Genomic DNA, 27,421 nt, shown 5'->3' with positions numbered 1-27,421 from the left:
TTCAATGTTTAGAAGATCTGCATTCCTGAAGTGTTTTTGTATATTGAAGCCAGTTAAATGGTCAATATTTAGCTTATTACCTTGCTCCATACAAACTTTACAAAGCTAATGAATAGACAAAGTACCAATAATTGTTTACCCAAAAATTCCTAAGTGGTAAACACCACCTTTGCCTGTTGGCCATTATTGAAGGCAATAAGTGCCCTTTTTAGCCATCCATTATGATCCATATACTATTATTGTTAGTGGGCTAATTGCAACATTAAAAATAACACATCAAAAAGACAAAAAAGTTGAAAAAATCAAATAAATCAAATAAATAAAAAAAATCATGAAAAAATCAAAAAAATAATTGATTTTTGATTTTTTTGATTTTTTTTAAAAAATCAAAAAATCGCCAACCCTGATTTCCATCAATAATGACATAACTACACTATTGTATTACGCTCTTGAAATAAGAATTGTAGCATTACCCATTAAGTTAGCATCAGTGCGTTAACATTGTGTGCATTTGAGGCAGTCCCTTCTAGCTTTCTATCGCTGATTGGATTCCAGTGGCAGTGACGTTGCACACGTTCTATCAATGATTGGATTCCTGTGACAGTACGTTGGACGCATTCAAGCCTTGATTGGATTCTTGTGACTGTTACGTTGGACGCGTTCAAGCATGGATTGGATTCTTGTTACTGTGATGATGCAAGCACTGTTTTTTTCAATGAAACAGCTGTGGCATCTTGCAGAGACTTATCAGTGATGAATACTGATGATGATGGACTGAAAGTGGAAGTGTGCTGGACGTTCCAGATTTTTGGGTCCTGCTTTCCGATTTACTATGTTTACCAGTTAATATATTACCCCTCTGGAATTCCACACTGCAGTGATAATGTCTGTAGCAAAAAAAAAAATACTAACCATATTAAAAAATTTTACTTACATAAAAGTTGCAGTTGCACACAGGTGTTGGCTTAAAAATGTGATTGACAGAATCAGTGTATCTCATTCCAGCAAAAAATGGTGGCCATTTCTGCACGACGGGGTAATAAGGGGAATAAAAGGACACCCCCTGGGGTAATAAGGGATACCCCTAAAAACACATTTACAGTAAAGCCTTGGTTAGAAAAGGCTCCAGTTAACAAAAAATCAATTGACAAAAAAGAATTTTGATTAGATTTACCGTGCTCAGCAAAAAAATTTCACTTGACAACAAATTAATGCTTCATCGCTCATCCCCAAACTGTGCATAGAGTGTCAAGATAGAATTGTTCACCGGGCAACATAGAACGTGTTTCAGGTATACTTTCAGTTTCAGGTATGTTATCATATCAATAAAGGAAAAACAAGTAAAAACCACAGAAAATGTCATTTATTCTACATCTACATTATCTACGAAGGAAGAGGAAGACTTAAAATTACTGTTAGTAGGTAATGAGTTGTTAGTAGGTAATGAATGAGCACACTCTGCATGCTTCAAATGTTTTAAAATTGAGTTTTATTTCAAGCGTCCCTAATTACCCCATTCCCAGAGTTGGTTCAGGAGCCTTTTATTTTGCGTCTGGCTGCACTCTGGCACCTTACAAATAGCATATGGAATTTTTTCAAAGGTGCCATATGATAGCCCTTGCACATACATACCTTTAAAAACAGTCCAAACTTGTTTATGAAATGCTACATGGGAAGAAGTTATTAAAGAAAAATGCTCAAAACCATCCCTTATTACCCTGTTTGATGGTAAATATTAGTTTACTACTACCATCCTTAAATCTCTGTGTGGAATGTGGATCAAATCTATTTATTGTGAAATCAAATTTGACATGACCAAAAGAAGGTGTGTGACACTGTCTTCTCAAATGTTTACATGGCAGCACTATGTGCCCATTAGCCCATACACCATGAAAAATTTGCAGTCTATCCCATCATTTTGTGTAGTATCAAAAAACTTTGTTGGTATTTGTGAAATCATGAAAATTTTTTGCAAAAGTTAAAATGTTTTTTCTTATTTTAGAACATATTCATTGTAAAAATTTGTTGGTATTACTATAGATTAAGTGCATCCAAAAAAAGTTTTTTTTTTTGTTCAATTATATGTTTTTTGGGGTGTAGATAAAGAATCTGAAATCCGTTTTTGGCGGTCGGCATCGGAAAATCGATTTTTATATATGTCAATTTTTATATATTTTCTAAGATAAAATGCAAGTTAAATCTTGGCCCCAATATCCGTGGATTTATAGCGTTTTTAACTTAGCCTCGGTGACCCATATACTCTTACAACCACGACATTGCAGGCAATCACGACATTGCAGGCAACCACGACATTGCAGGCAACTACGACATTGCAGGCAACCACAACATTGCAGGCAACCACGACATTGCAGGCAACCAGACATTGCAGGCAACCACGGTTAGGTTAGGCTTTTTCGCCAATTTTGCTGATTTTTGCTTGATTTTTTTTTACAAATTAGAGCCTCAGGGAAAAAAATTGGTTTTCCAATGCTGACTGCCAAAAACAGATTTCAGATTCTTTATCTACACCCCAAAAAACATATAATTAAACAAAAAAAAACATCCTTTTTTATGGATGCACTTAATCTAAAGTATTACCAATTTGTCAGTTACAGATAAACGACTAGTGGATGTGATTGAGGGAGGCCTCGTTGTCATGGTATTAGTTTTTGAACCACTTGAGATATCGGAAGTGCGGCAGTTTCTGTCTTTCTGATGAGCTCAGTGTATCAATTGTCACTGCAGTTTAAGGTGTAACATGACCAGAGTCATCTGACCAGTCATCTTCCTATGTCCCATTCTTATTACAGGTCTTCATCATAGATTCATAGTGTCAAAGTTGAGACTTTCTAGCGCATTTAGCATCTAGCACAATAGCGTCTCTAGTTGAGACGCTATTGTGCTCGTCATGTCTGTCCGTCCGTCCGTGACGTCACATTTTTGTTGACTAGAAAATGTGCTCTCTGTCACTCACTGCAGTGAGTTACTAAGTTATATTTTTAGACTCTTCCTCAAGTTCATTTTTGAGTACTATTGTATAAGAAGACCAGTACCGTAGAGTATCATGGATAACAGCATTATCATGTATAAGGAATTGGTTTAAATCTTGAGTAAATGAGGAAATTAAAAATGAACTGATTTTAAAAAAATCTGTGGTTTGTCAACCTCAAGTGCGGTGTCATGGTGTATGTAATATATATATATAGGTGTCAGGCCAATGCTTATGCCAGATACATAAGAGTGGAATCAGTGGATTCTATCTGAAATTTTGGTATATATACCGGTATTCCAATTTAGTTGCGTATTCAATTTTGTTTTTGTTGTGCAGAAATACAGTTATTTATATCTATATATATTGTTGGAAGTATTGATTTCACCAAAATGCTCACCTCCAAGCTTTTGAAAAATAGCTCAATATGGAAATGTAGCACCATATGTGGAAGGAGCGTGTCCTCTTCACAAACTGTGGACTCGGCCAAAGCTCAGGTGGGGTTCTGCCCATCACTGGGCTGATTCTTGTTTGTCTCTTACAATTGACTAGAATATTTGGCTTATATTTTTTTTATCTTAGATGCATTACATTCCTGATCCTGAGGTTATTGAACTTAGGTATACCCAAGCAAAAATTTTGTTATGCGTCCATACTTTCATTTGCGATGAACTTTGCTTTTGGAAGAATTTTTTCTGGCAACAAATTTTGTATATCAAGCCAAGTTGGCCTTTGCATTTTGTTAGATTCTTATTTAATCAACAAAATTGTTGAAATTTTGGTCAATTTTATTATTGCATTGGTAAATTCTTCACAATTATTCATTCTTGTACTTCTTCCAGACTAAAGCAGCTACATATGATGACAGAACTTCAATCCAGGCTGCTCCAAAGAAACTGGGAAAGCTAGAACCTTTTGTGAAAAACCTTTTTCTGGGGAGGTAACCACTATATAACCACCATATTAATATTTTGGCTCATGATACAAGAATATTGTTGATTTGTGGTAAAACTATTATATATAATTTTTGCAATGTTTGTTCATTAATTGACACTAGATGCCATCTTTCCACTAAATTCTTATTGAATTTGTGCAAAACCTGATTAAGGATTAGAGACAATTTTATTCATGTTATTAACCTTTCTTTGGCAGTATTTTTCCATACCTAATGAATTTTCTTCTATGAATGTCAGTCTAGTATCTCAGTCACTTATATGATAGATTTGACAAGTTTGCACTTTCTTATATTACAGATTTGATAAATCAGTACTCGCTTACCCCATGGCACTGGATCGAGAGAGACACGATACCCTTCATCAAATGGTTGTCCCAATAGAAAAATTCTTTCTTGAAGACCGTGAGTAATGTGCTGTGGTCAGATAACTGTTGCATTATTTGATTTTGCTAATGTCTTTACACCAATTAGCAAACATTGCCATCTCTAAATTTTAATTCTATTGCTTGTCTGAATTGCTATTACTTATCTGAATTACCATTAGATACTTGTCTGAAACAATTCATCAAGATTACCATATCCAGAAGAATATCTGTTCATGTTACCCTGTTTACTATCAACAGTTGACAGTGCTGCCATAGACCGGAATGCAAAAATTCCCCCCGAAGTGCTGCAGCAGGTCAAAGATCTTGGTCTTTATGGGATGCAGATCCCCGTTGAGTACGGGGGACTTGGACTGGGAGCAACTGAATACAGTCGTTTGTGTGAGATTATTGCCAATGATGGCAGCATTGGTGTCACAATCTCTGCACACCAAGCCATTGGGTTCAAGGTTAGTATTACCTGTCATACATGCTTGCAGTAGCTGAGGCATTTAGTTATCAAAAATTTGTACTTGAGTGGAATTTACCCGAAATGCATTTATTGGATATGCAAGGTTTTATCATTTCATTGTATTTACCTATTTATGTTACCATACAATTAATGATTGCAATGCATGGAGTTGCCATATTGTCTCTTTAATACTGATACTTATTATGAGCTGGCTTATAAATGCTTAAATTACAGGGTTTGCTGTTGGAGGGAAGTGAATACCTGAAGAAGAAGTATTTGCCTGGCCTAGCTACAGGAGAACTGCTAGCAGCTTTTTGTCTAACAGAAGCAAACAGCGGTTCTGATGCTGCGTCCATCCAGGTGAATAATTACATTCTTGTAGATGTTGAGGCTGTACTGTGTAGGTAGTAAACATTTTTTTCTTACTCTGCTTCATTTATAGTCAATGATCTATCTGAACTATTTTGTATTTTTATGTTTCCTCACTATCGCATTAGTAATGCGTAAATAATAATGAATACGTATTGATCATGAACTTTGACATTTTGATTAAATTATCCGCTTGTCATGGTGTTTTGTACATCATTTGGTGATACACTATCTATTCATTAGGAACATTAAAACTAAGTTTTTTCAGATGTAAAAGCCAACAAACAGTTTTACTCACAGACACGAGCCACCCTAGCTGAGGATGGCAAGACATGGCTGCTGAACGGCAGCAAGATGTGGATATCAAATGGCGGGACGGCTGATGTCATGACAGTTTTTGCCAGGACTGAGGTAAGCCTATGCTTTCAGTCTTTTTCCTACTGTTTCCTAGCATTTATGGTGAGTTGCATTGCAAGAAGAGGAAATATTAGCTTGGACTAATGGACACGATCAACCACGTTCTTGTGAAGGCCAATCGAAGCTGAAGGATGATTAGGAGAGTTGCCGGCCGCAAAGCAACACAGTGAGAAGCGGGGAGGATTATATAGCCTGCGGATTTTGTTTATGCAGGGTAGGTTTATGTACCATTTTTGTGTTCAGTTGTCACGCCAGGGACAAAACAATGAGTAGCCCCTGCAAGCATATTTTCGGACACAGACCGAGGAAAATGTGCGTTCAGGCCCCAAGTTGAAGGGGATCCGCTGGGACGTGTAGAGAATATATGGAAAGAAGAGGTGGGACAGGATAAACCACACGAGAAGATAAGCAATTAGAGAAAAAATCAGGAGAAAGGTGTAGGGGTATCTAGGTTGGAAAATCATTGAAAAAATTACATCTTTCATACTTGCGGTGCCAGCGGGGGCTTTTACTGTTTGACCTGCTTCACGACGCTTGCTTACAACGTTAGGGGCATTTTCGGAAAAATAGTAAATTGTGAATCAATCTGATGCTATTTGGGAAAGGGTTTGATTAATTATCAGTCGGTGGTTGTTTTGGTTAGGTACCTATTGTGGCAAGAAGACCAAGATACGTGGCAAAATTTCAATTCCTGGCACTTACTAGTTCCTGTGCACTTTTGTAAATGAAGCGTTTGTATATTTCCTTATTCTTAGGTTTCAATTTTATTTTGAACTTTCATACCCAATATGTGAAGTTTTAAGTGCCCGTGATCGGTGTATCCTAATGACATAATTATGAGAAACTGCGCCATATACTATATGACGTACTGCGCGTTCTACTACCTATATGTATTGAAAATAAAACTCTGCTTATGTTTTCAGGTTGATGGCAAGGACAAAATCACAGCTTTCTTCGTGGAACGCGCCTTTGGGGGCGTGACCAGCGGTGCTCCTGAGGATAAGATGGGCATCAGAGGCTCTAACACAGCCGAGGTAACTCCTTCATAACTTCATCTTTCAACTCCCGTTTGACGTTTTCTTCGTACCGAGACACTCTATGCACTTTGATTTGATTTGAATTTAAATTATTCTCCGTTATCGAAAGTTTAAAATTCTGTATCCTCGTCCGGGAGATAGTTAAATTTAGCCGTGGAAATAACTTCAAGATTGACATTTTTTATTGCAGGTTCATTTCGACAACACTCCCGTACCGGCCGAGAACGTCATCGGAGAGGTGGGCAAAGGATTCAAGCTGGCAGTTACTATCCTCAACTCAGGTCGTTTTGCAATGGGCTCCACCACTGCTGGTTAGTAGTAATGCAATTGCTAAACTGTGGGAAAAGCCGTGAAATGTTCACAAAATTTTTTCTACTTAAATCGAACTTCTTGTTCAACAACTAATCATTAGAGAAATTTTCAGTTGCCCTTGTAACACCAGTATAAATGCTGTGTAAGTGTCAGCTAACATTTTCTTACCCGGGTCAAACTTCTCATTAACAAACTAAATGGAAGGCTGAGAGTTCAGTTGCCATTGGCACGCCGTTGTAAATTCTCTTTAACATACTAAAAACCTTTCCCCATATCATGTCGATTCCATGTCGAACTTTTCATTAAAGAGCTAAATGGAAGGAAAAGAACATTTACAGAGACTTGTGCTTCGTTGCTAACGTGGAAATAGTCGAATAATAGTTGGCATGAAAACTTCGCGGTATCATGTCATATTTTTGTTGATGTGTTCATACCAGCAAAAATATTGAACATGATACTGGAACATTTTTGCTTTATTGTTTTCGTTTGTTGCAGGCGTCCTGAAACGCGGTCTTGGCATGACCTTGGATTACGCCTTCACTCGCAAGCAATTCGGTCACACCATCAACGAGTTCGGGCTCATCAAGCAGAAGTTCGCGTCCGCTGCTGTCAACATTTATGCTATGGAGTCCATGGCCTACCACGCTGCTGGTCTCATGGACTCTTATGAAGAGTATGACACTGCAGTCGAAGCTGCTATTGTGAAGGTATTCTTGTGAGTGCAATGAGGAGAGCAGGTTTTTTGGGTTTATTTCTATATCATAAAGCTATTTGGCCAACAAGGAGTGTCAATTTGCTTGCCAAGCTTTTCTAGAATTTGGCTGTGATTATTATGAAACAGCGTATTACAAATTAATGATTGATGTTAAAAATGTACTTTTTAAATTTCAAATCTTTCCACCTTCTTGTGATTCCATGTTATGTTAGCACATGTTTTAACCGGATGATAGTAAACTTAATTTGCCGCCTGCTGAGTCTTGCTTCTCCACATCCATCATGTAATAAAGTTAATCATTGTAACATTATGTAAAATTGATTTACTTGCATCAGGTGTTCAGCAGTAACCAGGGATGGATTCTGGGCTCGGAGCTGCTACAAATCATGGGCGGTTTAGGCTACATGAAGAGCTATCCATACGAGCGCTACCTCAGGGATGGTCGGATCACCCTCATCTTCGAGGGCACCAACGAGATTCTGCGCATGTTCATAGCTCTCATGGGTATACATGAAACTATGGTGCCTTTAGTTTCCTTAATATGTGTATCGGACGTTGTTGTTGTTGTAATTGCCCATCCTGGTAGTGGCGACTAGGGAGGGGGGCGGTGATAGGTAAGTTTTTCTGGGCACTCGGTGCCACTGGGTTCCACGACCATCACTGGCTCGCTGACCCGCATGAACCATTTGATTGCATTACACAAAACCCTGGACAAGCCAGGTACTCATTTATCAACCAGAGGTGGATGAATGGCTGAGTTGACCAGTGGATGAATGGCTGAGTTGACCATGAGCCGAGCTTCCCAGAAGAACTTGTCCTCAGTGGGACTCGAACCGGGGAGCTGGGTGCGAGAGACAGAGTCTCTCACCACAGCTGTAGGATCTGTATCGGACGTAGCAGCCCATGGCCGCACTGCCTAATTCTCCTTTGTATTAATGTAAATCCTTTGTATTGTATTAATAATTGTAATATGTATACTTCTTATGTATTCATTATGAAGTGCATTTTTGAATAAGATTTTTGCGTTTTCTCTCAATGAATAAGATTGTTTGTCAATTGTTCATTTTTTGTTGCATTTTTTTATTTTTAGAAATCTATTTTTTTCAGGTTTAGGAAAGATAAAAACTTCAATGGCCATTATTACCTTTTTGTTGCCAGATTTGTTCGCATTTCTAATACTTGACACTAATTACTACTTTCTCTTAACGTATGTAGGGTTGCAACACGCAGCGCCGGAGCTGAAGACGCTCGTTCAGAAGTTGCGGAATCCCTTCAACAATCCCGGTTTTGTCATTAAAACTACACTGCGCCAAATTCGAGATAGAAACGACCGTCCAAAGCTGATACACGACTTGCCTGTGAGTAACTTGAGCTCAGAAGATTTTGTTGTCAAACAGACTTCTCTTCTTTATCATTTTGATTTTACGAAGTGGGCGGTGAAAGAGTCGATCCATTTATGTTGCCTGGAGGAATTCTACTCTATTAAATGCGGAAATCATTTCATGTGTCATTCGTATATTTCTGTTTTTATTCAACTTACCGTGTGAATTTTTTTTAACTCGTTACATAAGTCATTATTATGTTTCTCACGCCAATGCTTTGGAATGACAATTGTTTTGAATTAATGTGCTCTTGGTTGATAAAGTTTGATGAAGTCCAGCAAATAGGTGTACGTTACTTTTTCTTTTTCGGTCTTTGATACGATTCAGTAAGTAATCATCATGGATTTGTAGATCTTCCTTTATTATATAAAGATATTGAATGCACAAGTTGTTTTACAATTACTGTTGAGAATATCGCAACTGAGATTCGCCGACGGGTTGGTAGTACACGTCTTGCTGCCTCTTGTACGAGCGAGAAGAGTGTCTCTTTCAATACGGCAACATATGTCTGACTTTGCAAGACACGCGACATAAGAAAATATTGCCTAGGGAAATATTTTGGCAGAAGTTATTAAGTTGAAGGACTTTTGCGTTTTTTTTTTATCTTTAGCTAATAATTAATTTTAACGGTAATTGTGTTACCAAATTACCTTGTGGTTGGTTTGCAGGGCTATGTGCACCCAAGTCTGAAAGAAAGCGCTACGTCGCTCGAATACTGCGTCGAGAGATTCCGTTTTGCTGTCCAGATCATACTTTCTAAATACGGTAAGTGGCTTTGGCATCATGGATATCTATCATCACTTGATGCCTAGTTTTCTTGATTAGTTTTTTGTCGACCTTTAGCATTGAAGCACTTGATCGTTTTCTATGTTAGTTTCGTTTTGATGTGGTTAGTAGAGATGAGAATATTTCCTTACGTGCTTAAATTCCAAGCTATGATGGACCTCCTCGTATAAGATTCAGGCATAATGATATATTTATTCTTTCTGTGTATGTTCAAATTTTCGTGATTATCTAGCATGCATTCAAATTTTGAGTGCCGGCTACCGAAATATATATATGCATTGGAGGTGGAATCATACCGGCGTTTTCTGCTTTGGTTTCGTAACACAACTAATTTCTGTTAATAACTATTCTTACCTTTGTTCCTATTTTATTTCCAAGAATATTATCCAAGTTTGCATTTGTCGGTCAAATCGTCGATTTTCACGGGTTTTACTTGACTCCTGTTTAAAAAATTATGTACTCTGGGAGTCTGGGTGAATTTCATTGATAGGTAGATATTAAATTTTTTATAATTGGTTTTCGTCATTTCGTAGAGTCACATTTATTTAATTCAGCAGCATCTTAAGACAGGAAATGTTCTCAGGCTTGGACGTCGTGAAGCCACAGCATCAGATGGACGTGGTACGCCTAGGCGACATGGCCATCGACTTGTATGCCATGACCAGCGTCATTGCCCGCGCCTCCCGTGCATACTGTGACGGCATTCATAACGGCGAACACGAGGTAGGTTTACCGCGGTACTGATTTATCTTTTTGAGCTCATACTGTCTGTTTTGGAATGCTCGAGACATTGTGGATTTCACAAATTCTGCAAAAATATTGTATAGCCTCGTTATTGCCATTTACAAATTCTCCTCTCCTAATTATTCACGCTTACAAGTATTTACTTAATTAGTTGCTTAAATCGCCGAGTAGCCAAGAAATTTAAAAGTTTTAAATATGCCAGAAAACAAAGATGACCTCAATTATTTGGCATGTTCTTTGATTTTAAATTCTTACTTATTCCTGCTAATTCATTGATATTTCCATTAAAATATGAAAATAAACGTATTTATAAACTGATCGTATGTATGCCACAGCTTCATGCACAGCTTCTTGTTAAGTAAATGTTTGCATTTTAGACGTTGTATTTTTTAGGTTTATAGTTTGCCTGAATGATGTGTTATGGTTGAGATGCTGCTGGCGAGGACGTTCTGCAAAGAGGCGGAGCAGCGTATCCGGCGCCTCATGAGCGGCGTGCAGAACATGGGCGAGACTACTGACCTGGAATACTCGGCGATTGCCGACATGCTTTACTCAAAGGGCGGCTACGCGGCCCAGCACCCGCTTACTGTAGAGGGATGGTAAGCCAGCACCCGCTTACTGTAGAGGGATGGTAAGCCACCGTCCGCTTACTGTAGAGGGATGGTAAGCCACCGTCCGCTTACTGTAGAGGGATGGTAAGCCACCGCCCGCTTACTGTAGAGGGATGGTAAGCCACCGCCTGCTTACTGTAGAGGGATGGTAAGCCAACCTATAAGTGATACCATTTCAACTAATAGTTCAACAAGGAACTTGATTCAAATAAGGAAAAATTTGAAGCTCGTCCATCGCCTACCCGTCTTTCGTTGAAACTGGCAAGAAGGAATTTAGTAACCGAATTGATTATTGAAGCTGTCTTAATTATAATATCTATTTATGGCTTCTATGACTGCCTCTTGACTAACGTTAACTAAGGCGCTCATAGGCAGTGAGGGAGAATGAATTATTCTACGTTATTTCCATTGCTACATGAATTCAAAGGTAACCGTTTGAAAGACTAGTGGTGTACTAACAAACATTTATTCAAAAAGATAATTACTCTGTTAACTTAGACTGGAAATTGTTCAAGTTCGAATTGAGAGGCATGAGGGGTATTGAGGGCCCTTTCATTAGGTGTTGGTTCATTCACTCAATGGGTTAAACATTCGCCCAGCCACTGTCAAAATAACTTCCCGCTCATTATTGAGGTTGTGCGATGAAAATGGTTTGTTGGGTTTGTTCTCTCGGCCTCCTTTATAAATTTACTTTTTTCTCGTTGAAATGTACAAGGATGAATAATTTTATATTTTATTTATGTTTGCGTGTGGGAAGAAACGACGATTCGTATTCTTAAGGAACCAAAGCGAATATAACGTCAATGCAATATTTTTTATTACTAGCATAAATGTATATTTTTACACAGTTGATTCCTTACCCGAAGTAGGCTTTTGTTCTCTAATAAATATTTGCTTTCATGTGAAGTTCAAGGCTATGCAGGGCAGAAATAAAATTTCGACGGGCTGATTGAAAAGTTTTAAAGTTGGAATTTGCATGAGAACTGAAAGAAACTTCGTTAGTTATCGTAGAGAAAACCAGAGTTACGTTTCTATGTATTAATGAGGCAATAACGGGTTTGCATTTTTTCTAAAAATATTTTTTGTTAATGTTGAAATTTAATATTAGTAAATCGAAGTAGGAGATAATCCACGTTATTAATTTCTCGTGGATGTACTATTTACGTTCTCCAGCAATTTGGTGGTATAGATTCGAGGTAATCAAGCCAAATATTTATCCACAAATATTTTATTCAGAGTAACATTTTAACATTCAACGCTACTTGAAAGGAAAGCTCTAAGTTATTATCACTCGGTGTAAATAACTTGATGCAATAGTGCCTTGAATGATTAGAATGTACCAATCAGATTTAACACGGAATGACGACAACGTTGACAATAATTAACCACAGTTACGAGTGAGGCTTATTGATATAAAGGTCACTAAACTTCGCTTGCGATACGATTAACGATTTGATTGACAATTATTTATCCGAGTTGCGTGCACTTGTAATCATATTTTGCATTCAATAGTAATTCAATCAGTAACTTTATTTATAAGTATTGAATCAGTGCATTCAATAGGATTCAATCAGTAACTTGAATCCTACCGAACTGGTTCGAATGGCATCGCTTCGCGCGCTTATCCTACCGTAAATCTCACAGCCACGCCGGCCATAAGCAGCAAATGGCAAAAAAATAGCTTTGCTATCTATGTACACACAATCTACTGTGCAGTGCACGAAACCTGGATGACTTGATGAAATTAGGCCTTAGAATAAAATTAGGATTTATCTTGATATATTTTTAGATAAACAAAAGTACGCTATCTGAACAAAAGCATCTTTGAGCTAATGACGAACTTAGAAGTAAGATAAAAGCTAAAAACTCGAAACTTAACAGATCTCATGGAAAATGTAGCTGTATCAGCACTGATGAGAATTCCTCGCCAGCATTGCACACCATAACCCATTATTAATAAAACGTCAGGAAGCCAAATACGTTCCCGTACTACCTGGACTTAGCATGATCTCATTTCATTGAATGTTGAAACATAAATCGTAATAGGAAAACATCAATCTTATAATTAAATATATTCTAATTGCATGTGCACTCTTAAACAACGACAACACATCTTGCGGTATTGGAAAATATATTAAATACACGATCAATATTACTAACCATGTCCAACCCTACGGTTTGATTGCCGTTTTCGCTGTGCTGTTAAGCAATAAGAAAATCATGAACAGAAGTGCAAGACTCGAGCAGCAAAGATTAACCTACTTTGTTACGTATCCTCGGCTTTTCGTGGGACTAACCCCGTAACATTATTACTATTCACAATTGTATGAACGTAAGTGTCTTCATTCACGTAAGAATACTTTTGGCAATTTTGCGGAAACGTTTATTTTCTAGGAAAAAAGTTTCAACGGCATTTGCACAATGGAAGATCTGAAAATCTACTTATAGTTAATAAATGATTCGCTAGCACCCGAAAATTCAGGAATGTGAAAGAGAAAGATTTGACAAGTTTCGAAGAAAGAAACCTAATTACCTTAGAAGTGTTCGTAAAATGACCGTTAAAACGGACTTAATTGAGACAGCACGAAAATTCGATAGCTTTAACCTCACAGAGTTTAATCTCACCTCACTAAGCTCTATTAAAATAAAAGGACACACGCCTACTATGATTTGAAGCCATTCATTAGGACAAAACTCCGGCCCTTCATGCTTCTAGAAATTAAAAATTTGTTCTGTTCGGAGTCGACATTTAAAAACGATGGAATTATTGATGACAGTTACATTTTGAGAATAAGCTAAAAATCTGCTAAATAATTAAACGTTAAATTTATATCAGACTACACTTTCAATTGAATAGAAAAATAAATTGATTCGAAACCATACTGAACATAATTTAATTGCTGATATTTTGAAAATTGTTTTGTAGCTTTGATCAAGCAATTCTGTATGTGAGTCACAACAGCATAGCGGCGAGAGTCAAAGCTCCTTCCATTCTCTACATTTCTAACATATTAACTATTCTTACGGAAATACGGAACGACAATATTAACCATTCTTAATTCCTATACAAGAAAAAAAATTCTCAACACCACCTATTCCGGTGAAAATGTCCTAAACGTGATTAAATTAGTCACGTTTCGGAATGATCACAGGCGTAAAAGACAACGGTCTATTATTGCATGAAACGAAGATTAAAATGTATACAGTGTACTTGACTAAAGTATAAATTATTCAACTCTTTCAAACCCATTCAATCACTATTATGTATTGCACACAGTTATCTGACGATTGAAGAACAGTACATTACATTTACGCTTTCCGCAGAAAGTTTAGCAAATGAACATCATGTCGTGCATTGCAAATGAACTTCAAACAGATTAACTATACATATGAGTCTAATCCTAACTACTAATAACCGTACAAAGTAGCGAATTGATAGAAGAAACACGACTTAGTGAGGCCGTTCGTTCCGCAGGTTTTTTATCAACATTTCAGGAATGACCAAGTAACAATTTATCCACAAACTTTTTTGACGAGATGAGAAAAAATAGGGGGAAAACTTGAGAAATTCTAATGGATGCACAACATGAAAAATCCATCATAATCACAAACACAACAGTGTGCTCTATAATCTAAGGTATACCGAAACACTTAGAACGCTTAGAAATGCTTTTCAGTGTGTTATTGGAGTAGAAAGCTAATGCCACTTCTCATTCTATAATGTGAAAAATGTAAATGGTTTACGTAGGAATCACATATTATGAATACTTCATAAGCTCGTTGAAAGTTCGGAAATTATTGAAAAAACTAAGAAGTGACGATGTTCCTAGTGCTGTAGTGAGCTGTCCATAGCAGCGAATGAGTGCAAGCTGCTCGTTGGCATGAGACCCTTCCTCTGACGACGTTTACGCTGCTCGTTCATCTGTAGCAACGATCAAAATATTAAACATTCTGACACTTATTAATGCGAGTGAGAGGTTTACATTAACAGCATCTATTAGTGATATTAAGAGGTGTGTACTATCATCATGTATGAGTGCAAAAACCACTTAATAATTAATAATATGCTTTTAAAAGTTACTTCCTTCAAAGACAGCACTTCTAAAGAGGCCAGTGAAACCGATGTTACACATGTATAATGAATATCTTATCTTATTTTAAATATTGAAAAGATGAGTTCATTTTTTAACATTGAAATTTTTTTACTTTTTAAAATTGTTTATTCTGTCAATTGATTCATGCATTGTCTCCGACTTCACGCAAGTATGTAAAATTTCAGATCTATTGGACAGGAAGAAGTGTAATAAATATCGATAATAAGATTATCGATAAGGTGACGTTAAAGAGAAGTGTTGCAAAAATGCGAATAATTGGTGTAAGGGAGAAGACATGGCTAAATTATGGCCAGGCGTTGAGTCGAGCGCACGACTTTGGCTGGAATGAAGGACCCAGCTTGATCGAGACCAAACTTGAGAATTAGTCCAAGCTATTAATTACTACGACTAGAAATAATGATGCATACTGACTTGAATATCAACATCGTCTTTCCATAATAACATCGCAGTTTACCAATAATTCCACTGACCAACCATATGATTTACCATCTTTACAACATCGTAATTCACAGAACGAATAAGGCAACACATTTTCGAGCGGTAGGAATCGATTTGATTCTACATTGGAAGATTATTCATTTGGTGTATTGTAGAACAAATATTTTGTTATCGCAATGATTAGATGACAAACGGGACAATCGTATCAAGGTCATAGTTGAGATGTATGGCAGCAATGCACTGCTCTTGTTTGTACTCAAGTAAGAATTAAGCTGAAAATGAAATCTAAATAATCGCTAGAAGCCTTATGCATCTCGCTATACAGCATTATTGGACACGTATCTCCACAGCGATAATCCTCTGGCACCTGAAACATTTCACGTATAATTGAACTCAAGCATGAAAATGACGGGAAAAAATATTTTACCTCCTCTTTTAGCTGTGCCAGTTGTCCGACGAGGTTTTCAATAAGCATCTGAGTTTTGTCGAGCTTAGCGTTCAGAATCCTTGCCTCGTTCGTTTCGGTGTCCGCTTCACTAATGTCAAGCGACATGGCACGCATGCGCGGGAACCAGTCAAGCTGACGCTCCTGTTCACAATAAATAACATATAATTTAATTGATAAAAAGTAATATACATGATGATAAATCATTGAAAATAAGCGTAAACGCGATAAAAAGCGTTACACGATGCCGTCAAACGGAGCTTGAAATGACAGCTTGTGTGACATCTGTTCCTACGGTGCGCGTGTTTCGTCGTCTAAAGAGGTGAGTATTTCGAAGATCCTTTGAATGTTGTACATAGCCGGTTTTATACTTTATCGTGTCTCAAGGTGCTCCCGAACTTCTGTAGCACCAACTGTCACGATTATCACATGTGCAAAAAAAATTATGTCATTCGGTACTTGATTTAATACTTTGATGATTTAATACAAGTTATATGAACTAGCATAGGGCTGATGCAATGGCCATTCATTGCCCCCAAACTCGAAGAAAAACAAAATTTGAGAATTACAATGTATACGTTGGAAGTTAGGAGGGATTACCAACAATCGGACGTTACGTGCTAATACTATCATCTCGCTCATAGTATAAAATGCCGCAAGAATAAAGAATTCTAAGAGATGACTACTATTTAAGCCAGTGGTTCCCAAACTTTTTCAGGCTGGCGCCCCCTTTGGCTCCCTAGTGAATTTCTAGCGCCCCCCACAGACATACGCCTCTTTCTTGAAATTTAGTACGCTGCAATTTTAAAAGATAAAGGTTAAACACAAATGTTTATTTCACAAATAGAAGCCCATCTAGTGAACCAATGTGTTTTTCAGCTCCTTCAACTGTTTCAGCGCCAGAAACCTAGGGTGTCTCGGGCGAATTTACGGCCTGACTCGTGGCCGGTCTCTTGACCAATCTCCAAATTCAATTATCAAGTANTGCATCTGTTGGGCCTGTGTTGCTGCAAAGAGTGCACCGTAGTCTTCAGATGATGGGATGTTATATGGAAATGGGTTTGCTTGGTCTTCGGTCATTACAGTGAGCCATGTTGGAGATAACGGTAGTTGTTTGAGGCGAGTAATCATCTGTAGCGTAAGCTGCGCTCGGCGGAGATACAATGGTGGTTCTCCACTTTCTGCATAGAGGCTGATGGTGGGGGATGTTCTGTATGCTCCAGTACATATCCTGATGGCAGCGTTGTGGACGGGGTCTAGTAGCGCTAGTGTGGTTTTTCTGGCATATTGGTATATGATACACCCATAGTCCAACCTGGCTCTCAGTATGGCCCTGTAAAGGCGGAAAAGGGTTACACGGTCAGATCCCCACGCCTGTCCGGTTAGGTGCTTCAGCAAGTTCATCCTCTTAAGGACGCTGCCTTTTAAAGGACGCTGCCTCAAATCTGTTCAGCAGTTCGGAAAAAATTTCTTGATTATTGCGAATTTAAATAAACATGTATTGCTGTTTAAATCACGAATGAAGGTGAAATAAAAAAAACTCGCGAACGAGGGCGCAATCGGAAAAATTTTCACGAGCTAAACATTACCATTCGGTAGTTAGGACTGTAAATTCAAAATTTCGTTCGAATCTGTTCAGTAGTTCGGAAGAAATCCCTTGATCACTGTGAATTTCGGCCCGTATTGCTATATAACTATGGCAAAAACAATTGAAGGCAAAATAAAAAAAAAATGTCACGAGCTTTACATTACCGTTAGGTCTTAATGAATACGTGTACCAATTTTCATCGCGTTAAGTTCATTAGTTTGAGAGATATTTCTCGATCATTGAATTTGGAAATTGGCCGTGAGACCGGCAGCGAGTACGGCCGTTAATTTGTCCGAGACGTAAACCCAGGAGAGGCTAAAAAAATAGATCTGGGTGACAAAACCATCGCTGAGAGTCATGTGCTGCACGTGTTGTGTACATATCGTCAAACAAACTTTCGAACTTCTGACTTCGGATTGTCGCGTCCTTATCGCCCCCAACCACCCTCTTCTTCCTTACCGCCCCCCGAAATCTTTCCATCGCCCCTAGGGGGGCGATATCGCCCACTTTGGGAACCACTGATTTAAGCCATACCTGTACTAGGGCATACACGTAGCTCTCAGGACCAGTAAAGTCCGTCTTGTCTTTCTCCTTGACGAGGACGTAGAAGTAAAGGTAATGCCACATATTGTGCTCCACTTCGATGTGCGTTTCGTAGCTCACTTCGCGGTTATCGAAATTCGATCGACTTAAGCCTGCCATCAATAAGATTACATTAATTAGGCGTTTCTGACATACTTCAGCCTGTTTTTAGTAAGAAATTAAAGCCAGAGAAGTGATTTGTAATGAAAGAGGTAAGATAAAACTTATCCAACGAAAAATGAAATAATTAAAACCGTAAATTAGCTGTCTTCAATCATGTCCATTACTTTCAGTGATAAAGGGTAATTTTACGGACAGCGAAAAATTGTTTTATTTGGAGCGTTTCTGAGCGAGTTCCGACCAACAGCCGATCTGAATTACCGTACTCAAGTTTAAGTGATTGCAGTAACAATTGAATGCATATGAAAAGCGATCATAAATAAATTAATAGATTACTACTCACCACAAATGAAGCAATTATTTTGTAAGATGTGCTCCTTCTGTTGCTTTTCGCTCCTGAGGTCGGCGAAGGTATCAATGATGACACCAAAGATCAAGTTCAGGATAATAATGATGATGATGAAGAAGAAGAGCATGTCGTAAATGACGCGCCCCGTGAACAAACTGTTATCCTTTGAGTGCACCCTCAGCAGGTCACCGATGCCACCACCATTACGGAGGCCGTGATTCAGAGTCGTTATTATGCACATCCGCAGCGACGTACACAAGTTTTCTGTCTGCTCCTCCGTGACGTACGTGCGCTCGGTCACCGCCACAGTTTGTGATGCCTCGCAATCCTTGCCCAGACCCGCCTCGCAGCTGTCAGCTTCTGGCACAACTGCTCAGTTGTAGAGTAAATTGATATATGAATCCATCATTAGGGTATACTAAAATTAAAGGAGCAATATTCTTTAAAACTGATTAAAACGGCTTAATAGCTGCTATCTAGAATGAAAATACAGACTTCGAGTGATTACATTTGCCCTAATGCAAGAACGTTCAGCCGACTAAATTTACATCATACAATTTAATATTTGAATCAAATAACAACTATTGGAAGTACCGTATCTAGTAAACTTTGGGTCAACCATGCAGTGAAGTAAATACTTCAGGATTGAATCCCGTAGAAGAAAGAAAAACACATACACGAACATGGAAACAATGCATGGTCTCAATTGACGAATTCCAAGGGTGATTGAGCTGGAAAATAATTCATTAGCAGGAACTTTAAAAGAATGCGTGAATGAAACTAAAACAAAAATACTCTCAATTGCAGTCATAAGTTAATGTTGCGAATATTCTTCATAATTTCGGAGCTATTGCCAACAGAATATTTACATGGCACGATCTTGATGATAGTGAAGACTAATGACACATGTGCTGGCAATTGACATCAGAATTGAATTCCGTCAACACGTGGTGAGTAAATGCGTTGGTTGACATACCTGGCACAATCTTGGTGACGTCCATGGTGAAGTCGTCCCTGAAGAAGACGAAGGCAATGATGGAGAAGAGGTAGATCAGGATGAGCGCCAGAGCCGCCGTTAATACGATGGACCAGCCGTTACGGGTCACTGACTGGATCACGTTGAAGAGCGTCTCTTCTCGATACACCACGTCCAACATCTAGTGAATATGATAAAAAAAGTGATCACCAGATACAAGAAGAAATCCTTGCACATTTTTCACCAAGAAAAACAAACCAGGACTAAAATCGCGACCGGTTCAAGAAGGTGATCTCGCTCTCGTTTGTGCGCGTAACATTTCACATAGGAAGTCATGAGCAGAGCATATATAACAGACAGAGGTGGGCAGTAGGGCGCTACATGTAGCGGCCGCTACATTTTCAGTAGCGGTAGCGGTTGCGCCCGCTACATATTTAAGTAGCGATACGAGATTTTGCCGCTACAGCGCTACCGCTACATTTATACATAAAGCCTTTAGATTTTACTTAATAGTATTAAATATTATTTAAAAACCAGCATGATACATACATAATATAAATTACAGAATAAAACTGTACGAAAGATTTCGGTGTAATGTTGTCAACCTCAGCCTGTTACTAGTGTCAACATGTTAGTTGTTACTTGCTAAGTTGTTACCAGTTACCACATACAGGAATTTTTTCATCTTTCAGTTTGCTTACATTTATTTTTACACAGTTATTTTCATGTTTCACCTTCCCTACATGGATGTCTACATTAATCTACCAATCTCAAAAATAATCCACATACATATACAAATAAAAGGCTGATTTTTGTATGTACATATATGTGGATAATTATTTAGATTGGTAGATTAAAGTACATATCCGTGTAGGGAAGGTAAAACATAAAAATAACTAACTTTTATTTACTGTATCTAACCCGTACTAGTTCGGTTAGGTTAATTGCAATAAAGTTGCATTGATACGTTTTGAAAATATATTATAATCATTAAATGTTTATGAGTAAATCCCAATAGCAGAACAATAAATATTTAGAAATTTCCAATAACTTTGGCCAATGTAGCGGCGCTACATTTTACTGTAGCGGTAGCGGTAGCGCTCGCTACAATCTAGTGGGTGTAGCGGTAGCGGTAGCGCCCGCTACATTTAGAGCATGTAGCGGTAGCGGTAGCGGTAGCGCCGCTACATTTCAAAGTAGCTCTATCCAGCTCTGATAACAGTAACAGACATCTTAACCTCTACATGGTCTTAACCTCTACATGGTCGAGTTGTACTAACCAGAATTGAGTAGGCGTAGGGCTTGAACAGTCCAAGTATGCAGAAGACCAAGTAAAAGACGTGATAAATAAGCTCCGTGTCGGTGAGAATTTGTTGAAAGTTTTTAGTGAAGGTGCCTTTGTTGCCCATGATGCTCACCAGATGGATGGCCTTCAAAACAACCTGAAATTCAGCGCCAGTAAAGCAAAGCGTTAAAAAGAATCAAGTATCGTAAATATTGAAATGAATTCTTCATACGAGACAGAAGACAGATGCACGAATAAAGCATACATTTCTAATGTATTAAATTACTTTATTTTAAATTAGGGAGTGTAATTCAAATTAACCAAATATATAAATACAAATAAAGACAATGGAGCAACGCATCCTAGAAGTATTTTCATGACTTCAAAAGTGAATTTTGCGAACTGAAAGACAAAGTTGAGAGTTAGAACAATGAGTAAGGTTAATTAAAATTTCCATCGGATAAAAAGTGAAATGAGGGGACTGAGAATCATGCCATTGGATTACAACAGTTCAGGGAAGTTGCAGTACGGACATTTATTGTGCCCAGAAGAAGCAAGGTGGGTTCAGCGCCCTGTGACAAGATCAATCTGATGATCATGAAGCCGGTGAGTATGTAGCCCCACAGCGGCCGTGGGTACGCGATGACCGTAGCGAGCGCCACCAGCACACCCGCCCACACCAGGAGTGATACCTGCCGTGACACCACGTCTCCTGCACAACACATTTGTTTTTATTCCTGTACAACATTTACACAATTGCATCTGATCACTGAAAACAATTTCATGAACACTGGAAACAATTGCATGAACACTGAAAACAATTGCATGAACACTGAAAACAATTGCATGAACACTGAAAACGAAAAGCGTATGTAGCAATAGTTCCTTAAGAAGAGGACTTTGATAAGGTCTTCACTTCAAATAATTCATAATCAATCCATATACTGGTGAGTTCAAAAAATGTACAATAACCATCATGCGAGAAGATCATCTGGGTTATGTCTTCTTCTTCGACGATTGATCATCTCCGCGGCTACAGGCATGCGATGACAAAAATTTACACTAACAAACAACAACAACAAGACCTTGTTTAGTCATTATTTCCCAAAGATTCATTATTTTCGCGGCTGCAGATTTTACGTAAAAAGTGTATTCTTGGAATTCTATAAAAAGAAGTCATTTATTAGGTAATATTTTTCAGGGATCGATTATCAGCCGCGACTTAAGTGAGATATTGTAAAAACTTATTGTAAAAACTTATTCATTGTTTACGAAGATCAACAAAACATACCTGCCAACTTTGGGAGAATATAATAGCCGCACATAAAATCCAATTAGAATAATTGTAATTGTTCTTAATGACAATTTTCGATACAAAAATTGGATACAACGTAACCATGTCAAATGCTCGAGAGTCTGTACAAATTGTATAGCTCACCCGTAAGGTCGTCATCGAAAGTTACGCTGCAGAAACTAGACAAAGAGCAACAATAAGGGAGCTCACCGGGGTTAGGGTCGTCATCGAAAGGAAATGAGCCAGCAATGATGATGTTACACGTGGTGGCGAGCAGGAACAGAAGACGGCTCCATAAGGACATGTTCTCGCTGATGGCAGATAGCACAGGCTGGCGCTTTAGCTTACGTTGCCACTTCATTTCGTTGTGCATGTCGTCGAAACGCTCGAAGAAATCCGTCACCTGCACAAATAATGGGTCATGAATAAATGGATCATATTGTCAACGTTCGGAGAAATCGGTCACCTGAACACAACACTTAGGAAATTAATGTCATATTGTCAAAAATAATTATTCATTTCGTTGTGCATGTCGTCGAAACGTTCGAAGAACTCCGTCACTCACAAACAACACTCAGAAAACTAATGGGGCATGTTGTCGAAATTGTGACACACTTCCTTAATCGCCACAGCACATGCAGTGAGCGGACAAACTACTGATACTTACCGGACAGGTTCAGGGTGACCTACAGAGTACTATCGCTATTTAGACTATGGGTGAAACGTGGCATTCTAGCTACGACAAATGCCTTCATTCCTCAAGGGAATATTAACTTCGCTAAAACAAGAAAAAATTTCAAAGCAATTAATCAACCAGGGAAACCCGTAAGCTCGGACATGGAACGAAAGAATAAATAGACTTAATTAACCAGAAAACTCGAATTTGCTAATCTCCCAAAGTTGGCCTGTTTTACCAGCATAACAATATTACTTTCGGTTCTTTTTTTTTCTTTGATTATTTTTTTCATGATGTATTACTTTTTGTATGTCAATGAACATGGAAAGCTAGTTTATTTTCTAGTGGTAAAAATAAAAATGTTAAACAATCATTTCAGAATAAAGTCACATTCATCCTATGTTTCGTCAAGAAATATGGTGAGGTAAGAGATACAATGGAAAACAATCGTTTCTGAACTTTTAAAACGTGCCAGTAGAGGCAAAATTACATACATGCATTGTTCATGTATCGTCAATAAATATAGACCGAGATAAATTGAATAAATAATTTCAGAATATAGTGACCTTCGACTCGTCTTAAAAATGCATACACGTACGTCCTATATTTCGTCAAGGAATATTGCATGATGATAAACAATAATTAGTTACCTTTGAATTATGCTTGTACTGCGCGTCAATACATAAAGTCCGAGATAAATTGAATACATAATTTCAAAATAAACTGACCTTTGAATCGTGCTACAAATGCCTACACATATGTCCTATGTTCCGTCAAGGAATATTGCATGATGGTAAACAATAATTGGTTACCTTTGAATTATGCTTGTCGAGCTCAGCGGTGTTACGCACGCGCTGCTTCGTCTCCTCCGTGAGGTGCTTGCACACGTCGCGTATGGGGAACACGATCTGCTCCAGGGTGCGGTTGCTGCGAGAAATCTGCAGGTTCAGAAAATTCGTAATTAATTTTGGACTAATAATTTTTAATTGTTCAACTTGTTTAATTAGATTATCAATAGCAGTAGATCCAAATACATCTATCTGCAGGGATAAATTGGACTAGTAAAAAGATGCAAGCCTGACATATGACGATAGATCAATTCAATTGAACAAGAAGAAGAGAAGTACAGAACGAGGAGCACAAGCAACTCAATAATAGCGTTAAATACTTCGATTTGATGATGCAAAGAAATTAGTGCGGTGTAAATACCTCGAATTGAGAGAGGAAAATACCACGAATTTCTGCGTATAAATACATTGATTTGTACGTATAAATACCTCAATTTGTGCNCAAGCAACACTTAGTATATAATATAGTCACTGAGATAGCGGCATATTATCAATATGTAGATATTGTGCCCAACCTGCAACACAAGCAACACTTAGTATATAATATAGTCACTGAGATAGCGGCATATTATCAATATGTAGATATTGTGCCCAACCTGCAACACAAGCAACACTTAGTATATAATATAGTCACTGAGATAGCGGCATATTATCAATATGTAGATATTGTGCCCAACCTGCAACACAAGCAACACTTAGTATATAATATAGTCACTGAGATAGCGGCATATTATCAATATGTAGATATTGTGCCCAACCTGAAACACAAGCAACACAGTATTTTCAGATAGTCGCAATCGCACAGTCATCATTTTATCTTGGTTCTATAAACAATCTATATTAATCAATCAATGATTTTTTTTAGCGACCGATATTATCTAATAACGGTCGGGGAACGCCCACGAGCTAACAAAGAGTGAATTGAACATTTTCCCGGCGCGATTAAATTTGGTGTTAAAGACAAGGACGATTTGATTCGAGTCGAGAATTGATTTGGTTTTGCTTCGTTTTAAACATAGAATTAATTCGTTTTTTCTCCATATGGACAGCCAAAATATTATTTAAAAAGAAATAAATTAATTTTTAATTAAATTCCTCAGTTGTATTGAAGAGGCATTCGTCCATCACGAGGATGAAAAGCTCGGCATCCAACCTCATGAAGGGCGTGACTCACCTCTGCGCGGCTGACTAACCTCTGCACGGCAGACCCACTTCTGCACGGCTGACCCACTTCTGCACGACTGACCCACTTCTGCACGGCTGACTCACTTCTGCACGGCTGACTCACTTCTGCACGGCTGACTCACCTCTGCGCGGCTGACTAACCTCTGCATGTGAGCGGCTGACCCACCTCTGCGAGGCTGACCCACCTCCGCGCTGTTGACTCACCTCCGCACGGCTGACCCACTTCTGCACGGCTGACCCACTTCTGCACGGCTGACCCACTTCTGCACGACTGACCCACCTCTGCACGGCTGACCCACTTCTGCACGGCTGACTTCTGCACGGCTGACTCACCTCTGCACGGCTGACCCACTTCTGCACGGCTGACCCACTTCTGCACGGCTGACCCACTTCTGCACGGCTGACTCACCTCTGCACGGCTGACCCACTTCAGCACGGCTGACCCACTTCTGCACGGCTGACCCACCTCTGCGCGGCTGACTCACTGCGCGGCTGACCCATCTTTGTGCGATTGACCCACCTCTTTCGGAGAAACGACATCATCTTCGTCTGTAGCTCCCTCCTCCATCTCATCGTCATCCAAGCTCTCCTGATGGTAAGCCTTGCCCACCACGTCAAGCTGCTCGTCGTGACCCACGTCCATCAGCGAAGATCAGCAGCCAGGCACGTCATTGCAGTGACGAGGTGTGACGTGAAGTCAGTGCAGGTAAAGCAGTGCACGCAGTGAAGGAGGGAGCGGCAGTGCAAGCAGTGAGTGTACAGAGCAGAGGAAGCACACAACAAACGTCAACAAAAACCAAGATGATATATTGGCAGGTGAGTTAACCTACACTCTTTACATTCATTGGCGTGAGGCCAATGAGTAACCTAGCACTCTGAGCATAAAGTGTGAGTAAAGCTAACACTCTAAACGTGAGGTGAGTAGAGCCAGCACTCTTGGCATGAGTGGCAGTAGAGCTAACACTCTTAGCATGAGTGGCATCATATCTACAGGGTGAGGCCGAACCGATTGAGCAGTTTTGAGGCGATATAAAAGAGTAATGGAGGTACATAAAGAAGAAAGCTTGTTTTCCTCAAGGTTAGCATCACATACCATTTAGCATACTTGTGTTTTGAAAACAATATCAGGAAGATGGCGTCCTGTAGATGCATCACACTGTTGGGAGTCGTTCTCTGAAGTTTTCTACAGCACGTTCACACATATGGCGAGGTATGGCCATAACCTCTGCTGCAATAATCCGTCCCCTTAGCTGTGGTAGGGTGTGAGGGCGACTTCTGAACACCTTTCTTTTAGATGTCCCCAAAGAAAGAAATCGCAAATGCTCAAATCAGGTGACCTTGCAGGCCACTGTAAATCACCCCTCAGAGACACCAGACGTCCGGGAAACTTACGTTTCAAAACATTGAGTGACATTCGGGCTGTGTGAGCTGTAGCCCCATCCTACTGGAACCAGAAGTCGCCCTCACACCCTACCACAGCTAAGGGAACGGATTATTGCAGAGGTTATGGCCATACCCCGCCATATGTGTGAACGTGCTGTAGGAAACTTCCGAGAACGACTCCAACAGTGTGATGCAGCTAACGCGGCCACCATCTTCCTGATATTATTTTCAAAGCACAAGTATTCTAAATGGTATGTTATGCTAACCTCGAGAAAAATAAACTTTCTTTATTGTGTACCTCCATTACTCTTTTATTTCCCTCAAAACTGCTCAATCGGTTCTGCCTCAACCTGTAGTTCAGCATAATTACAAAGCTCGATAACCTTCTGAATTATGTCAATGTCGAAACTCTTCCAACAACAGGGAATTTAAATTTTAAAAAGTACCTAGCGGTATTTCTGAAAGGTAAAAGTTAAGAAATGAGCATATTATTCATTTCTCTACTACCCGACCCAATACAGGACGATTGTATACAAGATTGTTAACATTGTCAACTTGTTGGCAGAGAATTGAGTCACAAGACTAGGTAAGCAATGACTGAAGGATGTGTTTTTGATTAGATAACACCAGGAAGTTTGGGATGGAGAGATTGACTTTGACTGGCATTCTAAATAACATCCAGTGGGGGGAAATAAATATTCGTACACTTGACAAATCGTATTTTAATGTATGTAAGTACACAAACTTAACAGGAGAAGTGATTTAAATTATGTATAGAGACGCATAGTATTCAAAAATACTATCAAAAGAAATTAAATCTCAATGCAACAAAAAACAATGCAACATGTTCACTTTTCGGGGTGAATGGGTCTTGAAGCGTCCAATGAACGAAGCAACTGTACTAAAAGGAACATTCAAGTGGCTAGCAATCTTCCTATAACTTTTTCCTTCCTTCCAACGCGATAGAATTAGTTGTTTGTGTGGCG

The 27,421-nt window shown here is 38.8% G+C and overlaps 2 protein-coding genes across 2 annotated transcripts in view; one reads left to right on the top strand and one right to left on the bottom strand.

The window, feature by feature from the left end:
• The first annotated feature begins 3,325 nt into the window (after nt 1–3,325).
• LOC108666337 (complex I assembly factor ACAD9, mitochondrial) lies at nt 3,326–11,994 on the top strand. The gene is made up of 14 exons (XM_018153183.1): nt 3,326–3,486; nt 3,832–3,929; nt 4,243–4,346; nt 4,568–4,776; nt 5,013–5,138; nt 5,448–5,558; nt 6,488–6,598; nt 6,792–6,912; nt 7,409–7,620; nt 7,964–8,132; nt 8,844–8,986; nt 9,679–9,775; nt 10,380–10,519; nt 10,970–11,994. Exons 1-14 carry the CDS (start codon nt 3,382–3,384, stop codon nt 11,141–11,143), a joined length of 1,920 nt encoding a protein of 639 aa, XP_018008672.1. The 5' UTR covers nt 3,326–3,381; the 3' UTR covers nt 11,144–11,994.
• Nucleotides 11,995–12,365: 371 nt separating this feature from the next.
• Nucleotides 12,366–27,421, bottom strand: part of LOC108666338 (inositol 1,4,5-trisphosphate receptor) — a gene marked incomplete in the record, with an annotated part of 90,793 nt that continues 75,737 nt past the window's right edge. The window contains 11 exon segments of the mRNA XM_018153184.2: nt 12,366–15,073; nt 16,132–16,293; nt 18,272–18,432; nt 18,783–19,157; nt 19,765–19,945; nt 21,045–21,206; nt 21,583–21,761; nt 22,554–22,746; nt 23,832–24,039; nt 24,570–24,625; nt 25,573–25,671. Of these exon segments, the coding sequence (XP_018008673.1) occupies nt 14,978–15,073; nt 16,132–16,293; nt 18,272–18,432; nt 18,783–19,157; nt 19,765–19,945; nt 21,045–21,206; nt 21,583–21,761; nt 22,554–22,746; nt 23,832–24,039; nt 24,570–24,625; nt 25,573–25,671 (1,872 nt within the window).

Source organism: Hyalella azteca, unplaced genomic scaffold (assembly GCF_000764305.2).
Source record: "Hyalella azteca isolate HAZT.00-mixed unplaced genomic scaffold, Hazt_2.0.2 contig5432, whole genome shotgun sequence".
NCBI lineage: Eukaryota > Metazoa > Arthropoda > Malacostraca > Amphipoda > Hyalellidae > Hyalella > Hyalella azteca.
The sequence above is the reverse complement of the archived record's forward strand: the minus strand, read 5'-3'. Positions and strand labels throughout refer to the sequence as shown.

Excerpts from the sequence above, each read along its gene's own strand:
- LOC108666337 (XM_018153183.1), top strand. The coding sequence starts at position 3,382 with ATGCTCACCTCCAAGCTTTTGAAAAATAGCTCAATATGGAAATGTAGC. Across the intron at positions 3,930-4,242 it reads AAAAACCTTTTTCTGGGGAG|ATTTGATAAATCAGTACTCG; the intron begins GTAACCACTATA and ends CTTATATTACAG. Across the intron at positions 7,621-7,963 it reads TCGAAGCTGCTATTGTGAAG|GTGTTCAGCAGTAACCAGGG; the intron begins GTATTCTTGTGA and ends TACTTGCATCAG.